The sequence below is a fragment of the Choloepus didactylus genome, chromosome 17, assembly GCF_015220235.1.
Source record: "Choloepus didactylus isolate mChoDid1 chromosome 17, mChoDid1.pri, whole genome shotgun sequence".
NCBI lineage: Eukaryota > Metazoa > Chordata > Mammalia > Pilosa > Megalonychidae > Choloepus > Choloepus didactylus.
In genome coordinates, this window is record NC_051323.1 from 16,399,498 (window position 1) to 16,423,679 (window position 24,182).

Consider the following 24,182-nt stretch of genomic DNA (forward strand, 5'->3'; position numbering starts at 1 on the left):
TTCTGCATGTAAAATGTCACCAAAATAAACTATGTGTGTGATCCATCATGGGAAAAAAAAATCCCCTCTGTCTGTGCACCTGTGAAATCTGCTTCTAAAATACAATGGTGGGAGAGGCATAGGATAGACATGCTCTTTCCTTAAGGGAGAAATTGGAAGGAAAAGTGGGGCCACTGGTCACAAGCAAGTCTGAAACCCAGCAGGGTAAACTCCAGTAGATTTCAAGGTCTGAGAGTCATTTGTGGACCAGGCCTTTGTCCCCCAGGCCTTCTGGAGAAAAAGTCCCATCTTTTCAAAGTGCTGAGGCAGTGGTCAAAGTCTCTAGGGCCCACCCTCTCCAAGTATCAGGGTGACAACTAAGCTCTCCCAAAACACTGGGGTGGCAGGTACCCCCTCCAAGCTCTAGAATGGAAATCCCACACTACCCAAGGGTATGGGGGGAAACCTCTCTTTCTTGGCCTAAGGAGATCTCTTTGGTCCAGATCTCTGCTCCTGTGATTCTACCCTTGAAGTAATTTTTCCTCCTTTTATTCCTATATCTGTCCCTTTCAGTCCAGATTTCTACTTGTACAAATTTTGCAAAAACTTTGTTGGCTTTGCATGCAGTTCAAAGGGGTCCAAACCATCAGACAAAAAGATTTTCCAAAGACCCTCCCTAGATAATTGCATTTCCAATCCTGACTTCCTCTGACATGGCTGATTGGTTCCATGAGTCCTATGCTTAGTCTTCTTAGCAAAGGGCTGTTCAGCTAAACCCTTGCATGGCACCATGTTCTTCATTGAGGGTCACCTCCAAGGAGTTGAAGGAAGGCCTTGATAAAGCCACTCCTTGCCCTTGTCTTATTATATGCTATCTGGATAGGTCAAGAATTTTTCAAATTATTAATTCCTGGTTTCCTTGTGCTTAACAGTTTGATTCTCAGGTTGTCTCTTTCGTCTCACGTTTTACTATGATCTTCAAGAAGAAACAAGGCCCTCCTTCCACACTTAGCTTGGAAATCAACTCAGCTAAATATCCAAGTTCATTGCTTCCAAGTTCTACTTTCCATCCATCATCAGAACCCAATTTTGCCAAGTTCACCACTACTTTATAACAAGGATTATCTTTCCTCCAGTTTCCAATAGCACATTCGTTATTTCCTTCTAATACCTCACCAAAAGTACCTTTAATGTCCATATTTCTACCAACAGTCTCTTCAAAGCAACCTAGGCTTTTCATATCAAGTGCCTCAAAATTCTTTCGGCCTCTACCCCTTACCCAATTCCAAAACCAATCCCACATCTTTAGGATTCACAATAGCAACACCCCACTTTCCAGTACTAACAACTGTCTTAGTTTGCTAGAGCTACTATCACAAATACCATGCAATGAGTTGGCTTAAACAATGGGAGTTTATTGATTCGTGGTTTTGAGGACATTAGAAGTCCAAAAGCTAGACATTGGCAAGTATTGCTTTCTCTCCAAAGACTGTAACATTCTGTTGCCAGCTGTAGGTAATAGTTGGGGTTCCTTGACTTTCCTGCCACATGGTGATATCCTCTCCTTTCTTTTCTGGCTTCCTGTTGATTTCCTGCATCTAGCTCCTCCCTGTGGCTTTCCCTTTATAAAACCTTCAATAATCTAGATTAAAGCCCACCCTGATTCAGCAAGCCACACCATAACTAAAAATTACATCTTCAAAAGGTCTTATTTACAATGGATTCATACCTGCAGAGATGTGGATTAATATTAAGAATATCAAGAATAATATTAAGGGATGTGGGGTACATAATTCAATATACCACAGCCTCCACACTACTTGAGATGAATGTAAACAAAAACACAACATACCAAAACTCATTGGATGCAGTGTAGGAAGTGCTGACAGGGAAATTTATAGCTCTAAATGCTTACATTAAAAAAGAAGAAAGATCTCAAATCAGTAACCTAAACTGACACCTGGATAAACTAGTTCAAAAAGAGGAAACTAAACCAAAGTGAGAAGAAGGGAGGAATAATAAAGATTAAATGAAATGGAGAATAAAAATCAATAGAGAGAATCATAAACCAAAAGTTCTTTGAAAACTGTCAATAAAATTGACAAACCTTGAGCTGAATTGAGAAAGAAAAAAGAAGACACAAATACCTAAATTAAAAAATGAAAGGGGTGACATTACTACTGACTTCAAAGAAATAAAAAGGACTGTAAGAGGATAGTATAAACAATTGTATGCTAACAAATTAGATAACTTAGAGGAAATAGACAAATTCCAAGAAACATACAAACTACCTACACTAACTCAATAAGAAATAGAAGATCTCAACAGACCAACAACAAGTAAAAAATATATGCATATATGTCCAAGCTAACCTTCAAGTGTAAAGTTTATAGAAAACAGTTTTTAAAATGCTATTACTCATGAGCCCTTCTTAAGGAATCTACCAAAGAATGAGCTCCTTTGAACCAAACACTAATTCAGAAACTTTAGCCAAAGGATAGTTGGTGAACATTGAATATCTAAGATCATAGATCTAAGACAAAAAAGAAAAGTGAAGATAAAGATGGAAGAATAATGAGTAAACATTAAATATCCTGTCAAAGTAGAAATAATGCAACTTTATAAATAGGTGGAAGCAAAAATGATAAGAAAAAAGTATTATTAGATTGAACTGTATGAAATTACTGATAATCAATCATTTTTTACTTTAAAATGATGTTTTAGTGTGGTTCAACTTAGTAGGAAAAGTTCATTGACCAACAGGTGGGAGTCACAGGATATCATTTAATGTGAATAAGCCAAATGACATAATCCTGAATAAAATGTGACTAAGAATATTATAAAAAGGTAGCCACTTAAAAAAAGATAATTAAAAATAATTTTAAAGCAACAGCCCATATAGAGAAACACAGAAATATAAATAAATCCTAATAGACCTACTCCTAGACACATACTAATCTGAATGTCAAATGCCAAATGTAAAGAGAGAATTCTGGAAGCAGCAAGAAAAAAGAAATTCATCACATACAAGGAATCCTCAATAAGAATAAGTGCTGATTTTTCATCAGAAACTATGGAGGTATGTGGTTTGATATACTTAAGTTACTGAATGAGAAAAACTTCCAGCCTAAAATTCTTTGCCTGGCAAAACTGTCCTTCAAAAATGAGGGAGAGTTTAAAATATTCACAGATAAACAGAAACTAAGCAAATTCTCCAAAAAAACACATGCCCTCCAAGAATTATTAAAGGGAGTTCTGCAGCTTGAAAGGAAAACAGTAGAGAGTGGCTTGGAGTACTGTGAAGAAGCTACTACTTGGAGTTGTGTCAATAAGGTTAACTAAAAGGGTAAATGCAAAACTCAGTAGTACTGTATCCTCAATGTACAAATCTACTCTTTAATTCCTATAGGAGTCAGAAGATAATTGAACAAGGAAAAGACATATTTCCAGATAATGAGCATGCAAAATACAAAGTGGTAATGTGGGACAAAAAAAAAAAAAACATAAAGAGAGGAAACAGAAGGATATGGGAGCAGATAACATGTATGCTTTTGAAACTAAGTTGATATCTTTTCAAGTTAGTAAGTTATGGGTATAGGTTGTGTAGTACAAACTCCACAGTAACCAAAAAAATTTTTTTAAATATATGGAATCATAAGTGAGAAAGGGACCAGTTAGATACATGACAAAAGAGGAACTCTACAGGAAAGGAGGTTGCAATAAAGGAAAAGACAGACAAAAAAAGATATGATGTATAAAAACCAAAGGACAAAATGGCTGAAGTAAGTACTGCCTATACAGTAATAACATTGAATGTTAATGGATTAAACTTCCCAATCAAAAAACACAGATTGGGCAGAATGGATAAAGAAAGTATGATCCAACTATATTTTGTTTACAGGAGACTCACATTAGACACAAAGACACAAATAGGTTGAAAGTAAAAGAATGGAAAAAAGATATTCTATGCAAACAGTAAATAAAAAGGAGCTGGGGAAGTTATACTAATATTAGACAAATTAGACTTTAAGTCAAAAGCTGTCATAAGAGACAAAGAAAGACACTATACATTAGTAAAATGGCCAATTCACCAAGAAGAACTAATAATCATAAATATTTATGCACCTAATCACAGTGCCCCAGAATACATGAAGTAAACATTATCAAAACTGAAGAGAGAAATAAACCCTCTACAATAATAGTTGAACACTTCAATACACCACTCTCATCAATAGACAGGACATCCAAACAGAAGATCAACAAAGGAAACAAAGAACTAGAATAATATGATAAATGAACTAAACCCAACAGACATATACAGAGCATTGCACCCCCAAAAAGCAAGGTATACATTCTTCTCAAGTGTACATGGATCACTCTCCAGGATAGACCACATGTTGGATCACAAAACAGCCTTAATAAATTCAAAAATATTGAAATTATACAGAGCACTTTCTCTGACCATAGTGGAATGAACTGTAAGTCATTAACAGGAAGAGAACTAGAAAATTCACAAAAGTGAATAAAATTAAATAATACTCTTAAACAATCAGTGGGTCAAAGAAGAAATTGCAAGGGAAATCAGTAATGATCAGTAATGAAAATGAGAACACAACATATCAAAACTTATGGGATGCAGCCAAGGTAGTTTTGAGGGGGAAATTTATAGCCATAAACGCTTACATTAAAATAGAAGAAAGAGCTAAAATCAAACACCTAACGTCACACCTGGGAAAACTAGAAAACGGACAGCAAACTAACCCAAAACAAATGGAAAGAAATAGCAAAGATTAGAGCAGAAATGCATGGAATTGAGAATAAAAAATATTGAGAGTGTTAATGAAGCCAAAATATGGTTCTTTGAAAAGATCAATAAAATTGGCAAACCCTTAGCTAAACTGACACAGGGGAAAAAGAGAGAAGAAGCAAATAAGTAAAATCAGAAATGGGGGTAGGGGACATTACTACTGACCCCAAAGAAATTAAAATCATAAGAAGATACTATGAACAATTGTATACCAACAAATTAGATAACCTAAATGAAATGAACAGATTCCTAGAAACATATGAACAACCTACACTGACTCTTAATGAAATAGGAGATCTCAACAGACCAATTACAATTAAAGAGATTGAATCTGTCATCAAAAATCTCCCAAAAAAGAAAAGCCCAGGATCAGATGGCTGCACAGGTGAATTCTACCAATCATTCCAAGAAGAATCAATACCAAACCTACTCAAAGTCTTCCAAAAATTGAAGAGGAGGTGTGCTGGTTTGTATATATTATGTCCCCCAGAAAAAGCCATATTCTTTGATGCAATCTTCTGTGGGCAGACATATTAGTGTTGATTAGATTGTAATTCTTTGAGTATTTCCATGGAGAGGCAACCCACCCAACTGTACATGATAACTCTGATTAGATAATTTCCATGGAGGCATGGCCACGCCTATTCAGCATGGGCCTTGATTAGTTTACTAGAGTACAATATAAGCTCAGACAGAAGGAACAACCTTGCTACAGCCAACAGAGACATTTTGAAGAACACACAGGAGCTGAGAGAGGAGCTGTAGCTTAGACAGACATTTTGAAGATGGCCATTGGAAGCTGATGCAGACATTTTGGAGAAAGCCATTTTGAAACACAATCTGGGAGCAAGCAGATGCCAGCCATGTGCCTTCCCAGCTAACAGAGGTTTTCCGGATGCCAATGGCCTTTCTCCAGTGAAGGCACCCTTTGTTGATGGACACTTTACGACGTTAAGACTGTAACTGTGTAATCAAATAAACCCCCTTTACAAAAGCCAGTCCATTTCTGGTGTCTTGCATTCTGGCAGCGTTAGAAAACCAGAACAGGAGGGAACACTCCATAACTCATTCTGTGAGGCAAACATCAACCTCATACCAAAGCCAGATAAAGATACCACAAAAAGAGAAAATTGCAGACCAATATCTCTTATGATTATAGATGCAGAAATCCTCAAGAAAATGCTTGCAAATTAAATCAAACAGCACATTAAAAGAATTATACACCATGATCAAGTGGGTTTTATCCTAGGTATGCAAGGATGGTTCAACCTAACATCAATTAATGTGATACACTGCATCAACAAAATGAAGGGGAAAAAAATCATATGATCATCTCAATTGACACATTTGAGAAATTCCCACATCCTTTCTTGATAAAAACACTTACAGAAATAGGAATAGAGGGAAACCACCTCAACATGATAAGGGGCAAATATGAAAAACTCACAACTAACATCATACTCAATCGTGAAAGATTGAAAACTTTCCCTCCACGATCTGGAACAAGACAAGGATGCCCACTGCCACCACTGTTATTCAACATTGTACTGGAAGTTCTAACCAGAATAGTTAGGCAAGAAAGGGAAATAAAATTCATCCAAATTGTAAAAGAAGAAGTAAAATTTCACTATTTGCAGATGACATGATCCTTTATATAGAAAGTCTCCAAACTACCTCAAAGCTACTAAAGCTAATAAATGAATTTTGCAAAGTTGTGGAGTACAAGATCAATATTCAAAAATTAGTGGCATTTCTACAATTAGTAATGAGCAATCTGAGGATAAAGTCAAGAAAAAATTTCATTCACAATAGCAACCAAAAGAATCAAATATCTGGGAAAAAATTTACCCGAGGATATAAAAGATTTGTACACAGAACACTACAAAACATTGCTAAAAGAAATCAAAGACCTGTATAAATGGAAGGAAATTCCATGTTCATGAATTGGAAGATTAAATATCATTAAGATGTCAATTCTTTCAAAATGATTTAGATTCAACACAATCTCAATCAAAATTCCAACAGCCTAATTTTCAGAAATGAAAAAGTCAATTACCAAATTTATTTGGAAGAGAAAACAACCCCAACAGCCAAAGACATCTTACAAAAGAAGAAAGAAGTTGGGGAGCTCACACTTACTGACTTCAAAGCTTATTACAAAGCTACAGTGGTGTGGGGACCCAAGGCCCAGGGCCCCTCCCTTCCATAGTGATTTCACGTAGCTGCCTACTTGACCAGAACAAATGTTAAAAGTCTTCAGACCTCCCCAGAGGAGTAAAAAATGTATTGTTAACAAAGCATTGAAATTCCCCTCCCCTCATCTTCCTTGATAACAAATCTCCACACCCTTGTGTCACGAGACCCTTCTGAAACTCTGCTTCACACATACACCCTTGTCATAACCCTTACAAACCAACCCCCAGGACCCCCTACTTTTGCAGAGCACCAACATCGATCTTTCCCAGCTGGCTGCTGCTATGGAACCATGTCTCCTGTAAGTAAGTCCTATTAAACTCATGTCTAACTCCATGCCTGGCATGTTCCTTGGTCTTGGGGTTGGAACAAGTAGTCAAAACATCATGGTACTGGCACAAGGCTAGTGTACTGGTTTGGATGTATTATGTCCCCAAAAACCCCATGTTCTTTGATGCAATCTTGTGGGAACAGAAGTGTTAGTGTTAATTAGGTTGGAATCTTTGGATAGGCTACTTCCATGGAGATGTGGCCCTGCCATTCAGGGTGGATCTTAATTAAATCACTGCAGTACTTTAAAAAGAGCCATGCAGGCCCAGATGCTTGCTGCAGCCTAGAGAGACATTTTGAAGACAGTCATTGAAAGCTGACACTGACATTTTGGGGAATGCCATTTTGAAACAACCTGGGAACAAGTAGACACCAGCCACATGCCTTCCCAGCTAACAGACATTTTCCAGATGCCAATGGCCTTTCTTCAGTGAAGGTACCCTATTGTTGGTGCCTTACCTTGGATACTTTATGGCCTTAAGATAATAACTTTGTAACCAAATAAACCCCCTTTATAAAAGCCAATACATTTCTGATGTTTTACAAAATGGCAGCATTAGCAAACCAGAACAACTAGATATATTGACCAATGGGTTCAAACTGAGAGTTCAGAAATAGACTCTTGCATCTGTGACAAGGCTGCTAACTTCACTTATTTGGAAAGCATAGTCTATTCAACAGATGGTAGTATGAGAATTGGATATCCATATGCAAAAGAATGAAAGAGGACCTCTATCTCACACTATATGCAAATATTAACTCAAAATGGATCAAGACCTAAATATAAGAAGCAGTACTATAAAACTCTTAGAAGAAAATGTACAGAAGTGTCCAGGATCTTGTGTTAGGCAATGGTAGTTCAGACTTTACATCCAAAGCACAAGTAACAAACAAACAAAAAAAAACAGATAAATGGTTCTTTGACAAAATGAAAACTGTTATGCATCAAAGGACTTTATCTTAAAAGTGAAAAGATGACCTGCTCAATGGGCAAATATATTTGGAAACCACTTATCTGATAAGGATTTAATATCCAGAATATAAAAAGAAATCCTACAACTCAACTATAAAAAGACAAACAACCCAATTACAAAACAGGAAAAAGACTTCAATAGACATTTCTCCAAAGAGGCTATACAAATGGCTAAAAAGCACAAGAAAAGATGCTCAACATCATTAGTTATTAGGGAAATGCAAATCAAAACCACAATGGGATACCATTTCACACACACTAGAATGGCTATTAAAACAAACAGAAAATTACAAGTGTTGGAGATGATGTGGAAAAATATGAAAACTCAACCATTGCTGATGGGAATGTAAAATGATATAGATGCTGTGGAAAACAGTTTGGTGGTTTCTTAGAAACTTAGAGATAGAATTATCATATGATTTGACAATCCCTCTTCTAAGTTTGTATCCAAAAAAAATTGAAAGTAGGGACTTGAACAGATATTTGCACACCAATGTTCATAAGGGCATTATTCATAATTGCCAAAAGCTGGAAGCAACCCAAGTGTCCATCAATCAATAAATGGGTAAACAAAATGTGGTATATACATACAATGGAATATTATTCAGCCATAAAAAAGAATGAAGTCCTGATACATGCAACAACCTGGATGAACCTTGAAGACATTATGCTGAGCAAAATAAGGTAGACACAAGAGGACAAATACTGTATGGTCTCACCAAAATTAAATAATTTGAATAAACAAATTCATCGAGGTAGACTCTCGAATACTGGTTAGCAGGTACTTGGTTGGGGGTAGAGAATGGGGAGCTAATGCTTAATTTGCACTTAGGTTGAATTTTTATTTAGGTTGATCATAAAGTTTTAGTAATGGATGGTGGTGAGCATAGCACATTATTTTGATTGTAACTAACAGCACTGAATTGTATATGTGAATGTGATTAAAAGAGGAAATATTAGGTCATACATGTTACTATAATAAAAATTAAAAGATAAAACATAAAAAGTTATCAAATAAGTACCCCACACAAAAAGCCCTGAGCCAAGATGATTTCCCAGAGGACTTCTATCAGTTCCAGAGTAAACAAAGAAAATTTCCACATCCTTTTATGAAGCAAGTAAAACATTGACAACTAAGCCTGAAAAATCCCAAAGATAAAAACTATAAAGAAATATTTATGATCATCAATGGAAAAACCCTAAGTAAAATAACAACTCAAAAAATACGTTATGTGAGATTTGTTACAAGAATGCAAAGATGGTTCAATATTTAAAAATTCATTAATGTAAGTACCCAGAAGACTACCCATAGTGTATTAAAGACCAAAATAATTACAAAGAAATACTGAATTTTACTAGCAGGTTTGTTGATATTGCTATAATAATTCTGAGAATTTTTTGAGTTATTATCAGATAGAACAAATAAGTTATATTGTTTTTGATAATCAGGGTTCTTACTGTGGGAGGAGATACAACTATAAACTGAGGAGGGTGACTGGATTGGATGCATCATTAAAAACATTCTGAACATTATGAACTCACAATTCCAAAATATGTGTATAATTTTCTCTAGCTCTGTCCAGTGAGAGGGTTTAGAAAATATGGCACCTCAGCAGCAGTGAGCACAGCCAACACTCAGACTTGGGCTCTCAATACTATTCCCCACTAAAAGGAACCTGGAATTCCTAGAGAGAGAATCTTCAATTTGCAACAGTAATAAGTTTATCCATGGATTGACTTTCCTTCTCTCCTTGTTTCCCTCTTGCTAGACCCTGTTCCTTGGGATCACTTCCCAAAATAAATTACCTGTAAGCAAGCCTCTGGCTCTGGGCTTTGCAGGAGGAGCTAGCCTAAGACAATCACATTTTGCAAATACCAAAGTAAAAACTGATCCCAGCATGGATCATCAATGGACGCCAAAAGATTTGGGTGAAAGGTTATTGGGGAACAGGCGATCCACATGCTCTCAAAGTATTAGCCACAAATTACTTATAAATTACAAATAAGACATTTTTACAATGGAGAGATTTGGAGGACTCCACCTAATAAAGTTAGGAGCCAACTGACATTAAGTACTTCCTGGTGTGATGCAATGGGAAGCATGCAGAATTGCCTGTGTGATATTCTGGGTAAAAATGTTTAACTTGAATATAATTATGAAGAAACAATCAGACACTGCAAGACATTCTATGAGATTACTGGCCTGGACTTTTCCAAAATGTCAAGTTCATGAAAGATTTAAAAATAGAAAAGGCAGAGCAGCTGTTTTAGATTACAAGAGAAGAAAGTGACATGACAATCAAATGTTGCACATAATCTTTTATTGGATTCTGGGTCAGAAAAAAATAAAATCTAAAAAAGATATCTTAAGGATCATTGGAGAAAATTGAATTGAATGTATACCATATATTAGATAATAGATAATACTACCATATGCATGTTAAATACCTTGGATGTAACCACAGTATTTTAGTTACATAGGAGAATGTCCTGGACTTGAGAACAGTGGTTCTCAAACTTTAGCAGACGTCACGATCACCCGGAGAGTTTGTTAACCCACTCTGTAACCATCCCCCACATACACAGTAGATCTGGGGTTGGGTTTGAAAATTTGCATGAGCTGGATCAGGTATACTCCTTCTGGGGTAGATGAGTGAGCATGTGGAGAGGAGCCACCTATAGGGATAGGCAGGATGGAGTAGGAGCCATCCACAGGCAGGACTGTTGGCGAGGTGGTTATCCCCCCCCCCCATTCTCCTTTTTCATCCATCTAAATATTTTTAACTGTCATGAATTTCTTTGATAATGAACAAAATTGGAGAAATATTTTTAAAATTAAATTATGTGGCGTTACAGAGCTGCATCTGACCAGGAGAACCCAACCACCCTCCTTCCAAGTCAAGAACTGGTGCCCAGAATGAGTAGACCGGTGAGCAGAGCCTTTTCAGGATTGCTGATGAGGGGGACTGATGCTCAGCATCTCCCCAGTTTCCAACATGGTGCCCCGTATGCAGGAGCCATTCAGCTGAATGAGTTTCCCAGCCAGACCCTATAAATAGCAATGTTTGCAGAACTTGAGGAGATTGCAAAGCACAAAGAAAATTAGCCATCCTGAACACTTTCTGTAACATCCAGGACCTTAGAAATCACTCTCTACCTTCTCCTCTATGTGGACCTGACTCCCAGGGATGTAACTCTCCCTGGCAATGCAGGATATGACTTTCAGGGATGAATCTGGACCCAGCATTGTGGGATTGAGAATATCTTTTTGACCAAAAGGGGAATGTGAAATGAAACGAAATAAAATTTCAGTGGCTGAGAGATTTCAAATGGACTCCAGAGGTCACTCTGGTGGACATTCTTATGCACTATATAGATAACACTTTTTAGGTTTTAATGTATTGGAATAGCTAGTAATAAACACCTGAAACTATTAAACTCCAACCCAGTAGCCTTGACTCTTGAAGACAATTATATAGCAATGTAGCTTACAAGGGGTGACAGTGTGATTGTGAAAGCCTTGTGGATCACACTCCCTTTATCCAGTGTATGGACGAATGAGTAGAAAAATGGGGACAGAAACTAAATGAAAAATAAGGTTGGGGGGATGATTTGGATGTTCTTTTTTACTTTTATTTTTATTCTTATTTTCACTTTTTCTGGTATAAGGAAAATGTTCAAAAAATAGATCACAGTGATGAATGCACAACTACTTGATGAAACTGTGAACAGCTGATTGTACACTTTGGATGTTTGTTGGTATGTGACTATAGCTCAATGAAATTGAATTAAAAAATAAATCACCCTCAGACCGGGAGAAGGCTGAAGAGATGGCTCCACGTGTCGAAGGAGGTCAGTCACTTCTCTGAGCCACAAGGTGCCTTGAACCCAAACCTCCCCCCGGCCGCAGGAGGAGGAAGCCATGATGCCCAGGAGGGCATGCCTGGAGCCAAAACAACACGCAAAACAAACAAAAAACTCTCATGAATAAAGTCACTTTTGTACAGAGGGGTTTTCAGCATGATAGTTTTGTCATTTTCCAGGAGAAACTAGTTTTCACAAGTTAATGGAAAATCTTTAGCCATGCTAGGTCTCCAGAATGCATCCCTGATTTTCCAGTTTTAGAGAATTCCCCTTCTCAATTTTTTTTCTTAATACTAAAGAAAAATATATTCATCATAAAAGATTTGGAAAATACTGAAAATAGAGAAAAGAAAATTTCAATTATACATACATACACACACACATATACTAGCACTGCTAATGCTTTTGGTGGGTCTCTTTCCAGTTTTTTCTCTTTGTAGGCAATATATGTAATAATTTTTATGGAATTGGGATCAAATTAGAGACATTGGTATCCTGCTGCTTTCAAAAATTTATTATAAGCATTCCTTTTCTCTCATCATTAAAATAATGTTGAAAATGTGACTTTTAGTTGTTGGACTGCCATGAATTATTTAACAAATCCTCCATTATTGTTAAATTGTTTTCCTTATTTGCTACTATAGATAAAGCTGCACTAACCTTCCTAAATAAAAATCCTGTGCATGTGTCTGATTATTTCCTTAGAATAAAAACCTGTGAGTAAAATCACTGGATCAAAAGGATAGGTTCTGTTTCAAGGTACTTAATAGCTAATGTCAATTTGTCCCCAGAAAGATTATATCAATTTATACCCCTACTGGCAAGGATTTGAGGTCAAGACCCTAGTAATGCATAGGGTCTCTTATATACATCAGAAACCTGGGATGTAATAAATGACTGGTTGAGAATTTGAGGATCTTGCATACTGGCCATCATTATCTTTGTATCAACAGAACAAAACTAATAATCAAGTGTTTAAAATCTATTAGCATATGTCATACCTAGTATTATGTAATTTTGTCTCATGATTTAAAATCTATATCTCTGTTATAAATACTATTGTTTCTTTGGATTTTTACCAGTTTTTAATAGATTTGCCAGAAGTTTTAATTCTTTATAAAATAAATTATGTTTTAAATAATCATCATCTTTGGGTGATTTTTTATTCTATTATCTTTGGAAGGAAGAATAAATATTGAGCTAATAAGTTATGTTTCTAATTGAGCCTATTTCTTTAATACCATATGCTTTAGAAAGAGATGACGACATATGAAAATGCTGGCTAAGATTGAGATCTTTCTGTGGAATGTAAGATGTGTGAAACACAGACACAATTTTAAATATTCATAGTGCTAATCTAGGGAGGACATCATAATGACACTTAAACCTAGGAAACAGAAGTGAAAACAAAAGCATAATTGATATATTTATTAATTTTTCATTTACCCTGTATACATTAGAGTGTTAGCCTTTAAAGAGGAATGTCAATTTTTTTATCCCTTCCTTTCTCTTCTGCTTGCAAAGAAATATTCGGATCCTTCATCTTTTTCAGCTCTTCATATAGACTTTTCTCATAAAGTCTCCCAAATAGAGCTACTAAAATACCATTAGCCCTACCCATGTTGATGTTGGATTTCGTCTCAGGAACTCACAATCCCCACTACTCCATAGACCCATTCTGATCCCACAGAAGTCACTGGACCCAAAGCTCTCTATCTCAACCCCAATATAGCCTCTTTTCTTGCAATTGTCATCTGCATGGCAACTCCCAACCAGTTCAGCTTTAAAAAAAAATAAAATGGCTTCAAGGGTTTTTATGACCAACTTACTGCTCAAAAACTAACTCAGGCTACCCCTGGGTCATCAGCTCACTCAAGGCATGCTGATGCGTATCTCCCATTGAGAAACTAAGATTTTGCACAGGAGCTCTTGAGACAGACCTCTGACCCGCCTCCGACCGAGCAGAACACAGTGCCCATCCCTCTCTCTCCAGTAAATAAACACCATGAGGAGCAAGGACCTGCATGGAAAATGGCTGAAGTTAGGTGGATGTTCCATTTGCCTAGAAAAGTGGGAAGGAAATAGCATCCACATGCAGTTGTTATCATAGCTCTCATGTTTTCGTAAGTTGGAAGTACAGACTAAAGACCAAATAGTGAACAAACGTAAAGCATGTAGAACAGTGCCCTGGTACTTAGCAAGCACTAAGTGCCACTGCCTGTCCCTTCCTCCTCCTCTCCCTGTTACCATTCATTATTATGGCTGTTTTGTAATGGGAAGACTTACAGTTTGATGGTTTTGCCCTGTTGCTCCCTCCCCACTTCACACCACCTTCCTAAAATCTGCCATTTTCATTCAACTCAATCCAGTTTAATACATAGGTATTGATCATCCACTCTCAGCAATGCACTGTACGGACCAGAGCTAGGAAATGAGTAGTTGAATAGCATGGTTGCTACACTCAAAGAAATAACAATCTGATTTGAAAGAGACAGACTGTTCACCAGGAATTTTGCATTGAAAAAAGATGGCTGAGGAAGGGAGCCAATGACCAGTGGAAACTCAACCCCCGGGTTCATGGAGACCTGAATGCAGGATCCCCTTTCCCTGTCACCTCCAATGTTTAGTCACTCATCAGCCAAGTGGCTTCAAGGACTTAAGGCAACAGACCATAACCGAGCCCGAGGCTCTACTGCGAGCTAGGCTGTGAGAACCATAGAACTGGACATTGCTGGGAGATCTCCTTAAGGAGATTCAAGTGCAGAAAAAGAAAAGCATGACTTCCAGAAACTAAACAAAAACAAAAGCAAAAACATTTTAGCTAAAATAGCCAGTAACTGTATTGAAGGACCCAAAGGAACTGCTTAATAGATCAAGTACAAGAAATCTATAAGCAAATCTCACTTAGGAAAATAGACACAAAAATTTTAAATAAAATATTAGCAAGTTGAATCCAGCAATGTATCAAAGGAATGGTACAGCTTCTGACTAAGCAAAATTTATGCCGGGAATGCAAGGGAGGTTCAGTGTTTGGATCAGTATAGGGAAGTCTATCCACCTAATCCATTATGTCAACAAGTTAGGAAAAGTGATTACACAATAATATCAACAGAGCATGAAAAGGGCATTTGACAGTCCTATTAAAACTCCAAAGTAAAATAAAGTAAATGGTAACCACGTAGATGTGATAAAGAGTGTTTAGCAAGTTTAACAAATATTATTCTAAATGGTAGGAAAACTAAAACCATCTTAATTAAATTCAGAGCCTATACAGAAATACCTGCTAGCACCATTTTTGTTGAGCATTGTCTTGGCTGATCGATAAAAGTCAGTGAGACAAGAAATTGTTAGTGATATTATTGAAAACTAAGGAAAGTCAAGTAAAAGGCAATGGAATGAATAAGAAATTTAACAAACTGTCTAGGAAACACACACACACACCCACACACATATACATATACAAAAGTCAATAGCCTTTCTTTGACCTAACAAAAAAATGTTTGGGGGGGGGGGCGGATTGCATTTACATTAGAAACAAAGACTGCTCTATATATACTTTGAAATAAAGACTGGGCCTATTTTAAGCAAAACTCTGAAATCCTTTTCAAACACATTAGACAGGACCTGAAGAAATGGAAAAACATACCATATTCTTGGATGAAAAGACTTAAGGTCAATATTTGTCCAAATTAACAAATAAATTCCAGGAAATTCCAAATAGAATACTAACGGGTTTTGTTTTGTTTGTGACTTTTTAAAATTAAATTAAAAATACTAAAGTTTAAATGTGGTGATAAAAAATGGAGAAGAATAGCATGCAATGAGCATTCAGGAGAACTTGGCTCATCAGATATCAGAATACATTATTCCTGTGTTAGGGTGAGTAAAAAATTAATCCCAAGCCCTAGTGCCTGTACCCAGCAAAAGTCCACTTCCTACTCATGCTAATAGGTTGTCAGGACTTTTGTTATTCAGTCATTTGGGAATCAAGCTAATGGACACCTGTCAACTTTGGCTGCATCATTTGGGACACCAGGACTTGTATGAGGAGAGAATATATGAAGCAGTCCGTCCCTCTCTCTCTCTCTCTCTCTCTCTCTCTCTCTCACACACACACACACACACACACACACACACACACACACTCGCATGCTTCACTCTGAAAGTGACAAACGTAATTTCCAATCACAGCCTGTTGGCCAGAGTATATCACATAGCTGTTCCTAATTGCAAGGGACTGGGAAAAGTAGGGATCACCTGGACTATTTAGTAAATGAGTGTGTGTTTTATATACCTGTGGTGTTGATATGGGAATAGCCAAATGGATCAGTAGGAAGGACTAGTGAATATAAATATTAAGTCACATATATATGAAATTTTAATCTATGACAAGGATAATGGTTTAATTCACTAGGAAAATGAATGGAACTGGCAAAAATAGTTAACTATATAAAAGAAAATAAATATCTTACAAAGTAAAAAATAAACTTCCAGTGAATTAAAGATATAAATATAAAAAATTTTTTAAAAACCTTGCAAGAAAATCAAGGAAACTGTGAAAAAAAGTCAGGGTTTGGAGAGATATTTTTAATTGAGACTGGAAAACTCAAATACTATTAAAGCAATGACAGACTATATAATTTAAAAAAAAAAATTTATGGCAAATACATAAATTCAAGGGAAAATTATAGAGTTAGAAAAGATACTTGAAACACTCATGACAAGCAAAGTATATATTTATACCTGTAATACACACAGAGCACTTAGAAAAAAAATGACAAGAAAGCAATGCAACAGAAAAGGGGGTAAAGGATCTGAATAGACAGTTTATAGAAGAGAAAGTCCAAATAGCCAAAAAAAAAAAAAAAAAAAAAAAAACCTTAAAAGAAGTTCAAATTCTCTGGTGTGCATTAGTAAAATGCACATTATGTATTAACAATGATATAACATTTTAAAGTCATCAGACTGATAAAAACTAAAAAGAACTTTAGAGCCTATTGCTGGAGTAGATGTGGGGGAAAGGGTAAGCGAATCGCTAGTGAGATGTAACATGGTACATCCTTTTTGGAAGGCAATCTGGCAACATTTAAATGTAAATATAAACATTCATGCTCATATATGTATATAAAGATAAATATAACCTTTTACCTAGCAATTCCACTTTGAATCTGTCCCATAGAAATAAAACTTCAGGCTGTGGAGACATCTGTACAAGAATGTTTATTGTAGCACTGCCTTTGTTGGCAATAACTGGAAACAAAGTGAGTATTTGTGAACAGGGAAATGAGTGCATGAATTATTGTGTATCCATACCATAGGATACATGTGTAGCCATTAAAAAGTAAGAGTTAAACCTATACTTGTTGACGCTGAAGCATTTGGACTAAATAGCTTCAAGTGAAGAAAACAAAATGCAGACAAGAGTGAAAATCCTATATTTGTATGCATTTTCATGTAAGAGTATTGTGCGTGTTTGCATTTCCGCCCTTTTAGTACTAAAGAGCCTGGACAAACAAGGAAGGATTTATTCCAGGTTGTCAACATCATTTACTTTGAGACGGGAGGACTTGTGTTATGTGTCAGGGAAGGAGTTCAGTGTGGCAAGGGAATATAAAGAAAAAAGGATAAGAAAAAAATATCAGTTCTTTGGAGGAAAAGAGCAGGTGTAGGACCTTATCTATACTTTCTGCCAATTTATCTCTATTTGGTGAAGAAGTCACCACTTTACGGAACAGGGCATGCTAGAGAAGGTCCTTCATGAACCTAGGACACTTTTGCTACTGAAAAAGCTGAGGCTTTTTCTTTATTTTTTAAATTGTGAACCCATCATGAGCAAGCTTTGATCTCTGTGGGAAACCCTGATCCTAGAAAGCCATCATTCCACGTAGCTTTTCAAGTGGGGGGTGAGGCTGAGCATGCAAATACTTGTGTACATGCTTGTTTGTGAATGTGGGTTAGTAAAACTTCCTGTAAACCATTTATTTGTGAACCCCATATAGGAACTGATGGATAGGTCCTGGAGGTCCTGAGTGATCAGAACTGTAAAAAGATCGGTGGCCCGTAAAAGAGATTTGCTATGACTAGCTTCTGAGTGTGAAAGCCACAGCATGCTACCAGCCACACAAGGAAATGGGAGCAGAAGGTGAGCAGCCTGGGCAGGGCCGGGAATGCAGCTCACGGCATGAAGCTGAGTAAAACCCTCACATGAATTTATAACCCTGGTTCAGAAACATTTTGAAGCTCTTGTTTTCAGCCCAGAATAAGTCCTGCCCACCCCAAAGGATCGGTCATCCCTGTTCCCTCTGCGGGAAGTGGAGCTGCCTGACGGGAGCCTCCTCACACAGTAACACAGCACAAAATTAGGGAACATTGTGAGGGACACTGCATGGGATGGCATTTTCCGGGACTTCAGTGCTGGTCCCTGCTGTAGCACTGATTCCACAAATGTTTATCGCGTGCCCACCATGAGGCAGTGAAAAAGCTGGTGGGGTCCCATATACAGGGAGCTTATGTTCTAGTGGAAGAGAGGGGAGGTAACAAGTTAACAAATAAATGAATGAGATAATGTAGAGAATGGCCTGGCTATCAGAAAGAAAGCAGCAGGGTATGCAGGGGGAGAGAGGGGGAGAAAAAAAAATCAGGGGAGAGAAAGAGATGCTTTAGATGGGTGAGTTAGGCAAGCACCTGGGAGTCAGCTGAGCAAGGATTGGAGGACAGAGTATCCCCGGCAAAGGCCCTAAGGCCAGTGGTCAGTGTGGCTGGGTGGTTTTGAACTAGGTGGAGGGTGGCAACTGAGAAGAGACAGATGGTCAGGGACCAGTCAGGCAGCACTAAGCAGGGCAGAGCAAGGGGTGCCTTGCTGACGGAGCCGATCAGCGTTTGTGGGGCTTTAGGCAAAGCAACAGGGTTTGACTTAGAAAACCTCTGTCTGGAAAATTCTCCTCCCTCTCACGCTCGGTGTCTTCCCATCTCTAATACACTCTTCAGGCTATTACCAGATAGGCATTTCTAACCACTTCCCTAATTCTTCTCATTGTCTACTTTATGTGCCCCCCCCCCACCCCATTCACCACTCACTCCGGGCTCTGAATCTTCCCTCACCATAGTTATGTCCACTTTGCATCCTTAATTGTCTCTTTCTCCCTCAATGGACTATAAGCCCTTGCCCCTGCTGTATTCCCAGTGGTCTACTAATGCAGGGCAAGTGGGGAAAAAGTTGATATTTTAAGTTTTATTAGTTTTATGCACCCCACCCCCCACTCCCTAAGCATTAAGTAAAAGTTCCTCTTAAAAATGCGAGCCTGACTGCGCTAGACAGGAAGAAAAAGGGAAAGGTAGCCTTATACAGCTTGGAAGGAGAAATTAAAGGTGGAGACGTAATTCATATTTTCTCTCTCTCTCCCTTTCTCTCTCCCTCGACCAGAAAACTGTCAATCCTACTAGTATCTTCAAGAAGGCTCTCCGATGCCGCCCTTCTAAATAAGGAAGCGATCTTCTGTTCAAGGCATCCCTGGAGTTTTCTCTTTAGGGTTTAAGGGTGGCTGGGAGGCAAAGCAAGGTGCGGTTTCTATAAACGCCAAAATCCCAGCTCTAACAAAGCCTGCGTGAACTAGCAAATTTCCCACACGAGGAGGGTATCCGATTTGAGCCCTACCTAAATCAGTACAATAAATTTCCGAACCTTACTGCGCTTGGTATTTGATTCTTTGCGCTCTTGCCAAACAGGCGCGCAACCCAGCAGGAATAGTGTGTAAACGCGGCTCCCGCGAGAGTGCGGGGTGCGCCGGCCGAGCGTCCGCGCCCTGGTGGTCCGTGGCACGCATCCCTGCCGGCATCCAGTAGCTCCGAGTCTCCGCAGTCGAAGGGCGGGGCGGAGCGGGGCAGAGGGGTGTGTTTGTCCCCGAAAGACTCCGAAGGTTCAATTCCCTGCTGATTCCCCTCTCCCGCGGCAGTCTGACTGGAAACCGCTGGGGTTCTCACCCACCTCGGCTACTCCATAACGGTTCTCACCAACTAGCAAGCCCTTCCCCACCTCCTCTCAGAGCCCGGCACTAACTGGGAGGTTTGAAATGGCCTTGGACTTGGAGAAGAGGCTTCAAAGCCCTCCAGTTCCTATGCAAACCTGGGAGGGAGGCCGGCGGGAAGAGCCCCAGACGCCACCCCCGGCCGGGCTCTGGAGCGCAGGCCCCGGAGCGCGGAGGCTGCCAAGTTCCCCGGCGGGCGGTGAGCTCGAGGCCGCAGTGGTCGCTGGCGGAGAGCCCAGAGCCGCGTCTGGGGGACACGCTGCTTATCAAGGTGGTTCCTGTGCTCGCCAAGCTTCTCAGGGAGCCTAGCCGAGTCCCCAGTAGCCAACGCGAAAGCCTCAGCCCGAGGGCTGCTGGAGCCTCGCCTGGAGGTAGACGCTAAACCACCAGGTTGATTAGGGAAGGTACCCCAAAGCTTAGTGTATGCACGTGCTTTTTCCAGGGGAAACGGCCTGCCAGGAAAAGGGACTAGGGATTTGAGAAGTTGTTGCTGAATATGGCCTCAGAGAAGTTGTCCTCCGGACACTTGGAATAGGTAGGTCTCTGCCTGTCGCTCTTCCACAGCATCCACGGCGAGCTTGCAGCGCACTCCAGCTGGAGCGCGGCCGCTAGTACAGCGCTGGCAAGTCGCGCCCACACTTGTCCGACTCCAGCCGCCACGGGCAAGAGCCTCTGCAGAGCTGTCGCAGCGCTCCGGCCCGCGCTCCCTGGAAGTAAGTGCCCTACACCCCAACTGTTTCCTAAATCCTTCCTTTCTCTCCAGCACCCCTGGTGCAACTGTGGTCCCAGCTGCGGGCCCCATCTGGTGCAGTTATCCAAGGCCACCTAACGCTGCCTCGCGGAGCGCGTAGGGGCACCCGGCTGACAGACGCCCACCGCAGGTAGCAGCAAGAGGCGAAGTGTCTGCAGCGGTGTGGTGAGACAGTTGCCAACAGCTGGAGCAGCTGCCGCGGTGCGCAGGGGGGCTGGCGAATACGCAGCCCAGGTACTGCCCCTTCCCGGTGACGTCTCTGCAGCGGGTTATAAAAGCCTGGCGCGCAGCCTGCCGAGGTTCTGCTAACTCCGGAGCCGAGCAGGACCGGAGCCAGGAGGCGCCTGCCAAGCTGCAAACGGCAGCGGCGGCGGCGGCAGCAGCGGCAGCTAAAGCGAAGAAAAAATCTCGAGCTGGACACGGAGCCCCAGAATCGCGGCTATGGACTCTGAACTTTTACAGGTCCCACGGTGACGGGCCCTCTCCTTCGCCCCCCAAGTCCTTGAAACAGCATAGGGCTTTGCCTTTCCCGCTGGAGCACTTGCAAGCGCCAGCAGGTGCAGAAAAACTGGGGTCTCCTGTCTCCTGGAACCGTGCCTCTTTTCCTCTTTCGGCTCAACGCAATAGAGATGCGGCTCCCATATATCCGAACTCAAATGTTTCCTGAAGCTTGAAAGTGGAGGAATTCAGAGCCACGAGGGGAGGGTCAGGCAGACGACACATCTGGAAGCGTCTGTCTTCTGAGCTCCTGTTTGCAAGGAAAGAGTTCTGCCCAGAAAGAGCCTTCCGCCCTCCCGTCTGGGTTAAGCAGGTTCCTGAACCCCAGGCGCCAGCCACAGGACCCTGCTGCCAAGGGGGTGTGTGGAGAGGACGGCTTAGCCGCCTCGCATCGCGATGGATAATGTCCTCCCGGTGGACTCGGACCTCTTCCCGAATATCTCCACCAACACCTCGGAGCCCAACCAGTTCGTGCAGCCGGCCTGGCAGATTGTCCTTTGGGCAGCCGCCTACACGGTCATCGTGGTGACCTCCGTGGTGGGCAACGTCGTGGTGATGTGGATCATCTTGGCCCACAAGAGAATGAGGACGGTGACCAACTATTTCCTGGTGAACCTGGCCTTCGCGGAGGCCTCCATGGCTGCGTTCAACACCGTGGTGAACTTCACCTACGCCGTCCACAACGAGTGGTACTACGGCCTGTTCTACTGCAAGTTCCACAACTTCTTCCCCATCGCCGCTGTCTTCGCCAGCATCTACTCCATGACAGCCGTGGCCTTTGATAGGTAAGCTTGCCCTTTGTGCGAAAGGGAGAAAATGTCCATAGAGGACCCTGGCATGGCCATGGCAGTTGGGAGTTGGATAGTGGATGGTCCAAGGTGGATGGAGACCAGCCACTGTTGCTGCCAGTTTTGTTTTGTTTTGTTTTGTTTTTTCCTTCACTGACAGTCAGCTGTCAGTTGTTGCCAGGGGACTTAATCTTATCTCACTGCTTTCTTTCCTATGTCCTTTTTCCTCTCTGCCTCTTTTTACCCAACCTCAGTCTCCCTTCCTTTTATCACACACACCCTTTTTCCTGATTTAATCCCCATTTCTTCACCCTTTCTCCTCTCATCTCTCTGACACTTTCCCTTTGTCTCCTGCTTTGCTATTTCCAAATACCCTTTCTCTCCTTGACTTGCAGGGGATACCCAGGGCTTACAAGGATTTGGCCAGGGGGCTGGCATCTCTGGCTTGGAGGCTTTGTAAATCCCTCCAGGCCTGCTATTCTGTTGGGCAGCCTCTTGTGGTCTTTGTGTTTTGCTTAAGGATTCATGGGCTGAATTTCTCATTTTTCACATTTTTCTGGAGAGTCAAAGACACCTCCAGTGTCTAATAGAATTTGGATATGCAAAGCCTTTCATCAGAATCATAAAATACTCAAGCTTCTAATTCAGCTCCCTTTCTGCCACTAGGGCTTTTCATTCAGGAATAAGAGGCAACTACACCCCTCTAAAGGAATCCTCAGGTGGAGGGGTTCCGGGAGCTCATTCGAGAGTTTTACTAGAAGTCTTTTGCAATGTAAAGTCAATGTTTTTAGCCTGTCTGTGCTCACAGAGAAACGTACTTGACAAAAGACAGCTGAGAGCATTTCCTTTCCTGCAGCCAACAGGTTAGGTTTTCAGAAGCTGATCAAAAGGGAATGGTTGGCATTTTCAAACACTGGGGTTTGTCTTCTGGAATGAATTGCTCCACAGGTGGCATGATGGAAAATTGATTATTAGAGCACAGCATTATTTGTATTGACTTTCCACGTTCCTCCAAGGTCTTTAATGCATATGTCTATGTGTGCAGGTGTTAAATGCTCACCTGGGATGTGGAGATATGTTTAAAACACCTGCCACTGAGGTTTTAAAATGGGATCCTTGAATGCCCTTGCTGGGAGAAATAAATGTGAGAACTCCAAAGAAGGAACTAGGAGAAAAACTTCAGAAAAAAGTTCCCAAACTATTAAACCCTTTCACATAAAGATTGTTCATGGTTTGCAATTGATTTGACGTCTTTTTTTTGCTTCTGTAGTCAGTGAACACTGTTAAAATCAGGGAAGTCTATATTTCCATCCTGCGCAGTGGTGCCTAAATGCTGATGTGTGAGATCCATGTGCTCTCCTCTTTACACAACTCTTACATACATGATATGTTGTGCATAAAACAAATTGCAGTGGATCACTTTATATTTTGAATGTAGAAGGTAATCCAGTTATTCAAAGTAGTAGCAAAATGAATTAATTTGTAAATTTATTTTTTATGGTACTATGGATTTTAGATACTCCATTTACTGAAAGTGAGGTCCACCTGTTAGTGTTTATACCCTGCTCCTTTAACTTGACAGTGGCCCCTTAACATCCTTATGGTGATATATAATCTGATACAGGTTTGGTGAAACCTGATGTCATTTCAGCAGCACACATGCTCTCTTGATGTTCCCTAAATGAGAGGGAAAGTTGGTATTTTCTCCTGCACTGGGGCCTTGCATGGGCTCTGGGGAAACTGCTAGCTGGTGTGAACCAGAGCATTCAGTGGCTGATGGAGCACTCTCACACAGCCCTCACCCCTGGGAGGACATGTTCCCCAGCCCTGCTCTTTCCCTTGGAGCCTCAAGGTAGGGAGGGAGTTAGGGTCAGGGTCTGCACAGTGGATTGGTTAGGGAGCCAGATTTTAGCTGCCCTGACTCCTGCTTCCCCAGCTCCACTGTTTGCAAACCTGACCTTAATGGTGCAGGAGA

The 24,182-nt window shown here is 40.3% G+C and overlaps 2 protein-coding genes across 2 annotated transcripts in view; both read left to right on the forward strand.

The window, feature by feature from the left end:
* LOC119512632 (GC-rich sequence DNA-binding factor 2-like) overlaps positions 1–24,182 on the forward strand; it is a 935,299-nt gene that overhangs the window by 481,102 nt on the left and 430,015 nt on the right. The window lies entirely within an intron of this gene.
* Positions 21,244–24,182, forward strand: part of TACR1 (tachykinin receptor 1) — a 157,872-nt gene continuing 154,933 nt past the window's right edge. Inside the window, exon 1 of the mRNA XM_037807422.1 lies at positions 21,244–22,204. Within this exon, the coding sequence (XP_037663350.1) occupies positions 21,816–22,204 (389 nt within the window). The 5' untranslated portion in view covers positions 21,244–21,815. The remainder of the gene's footprint in view (positions 22,205–24,182) is intronic.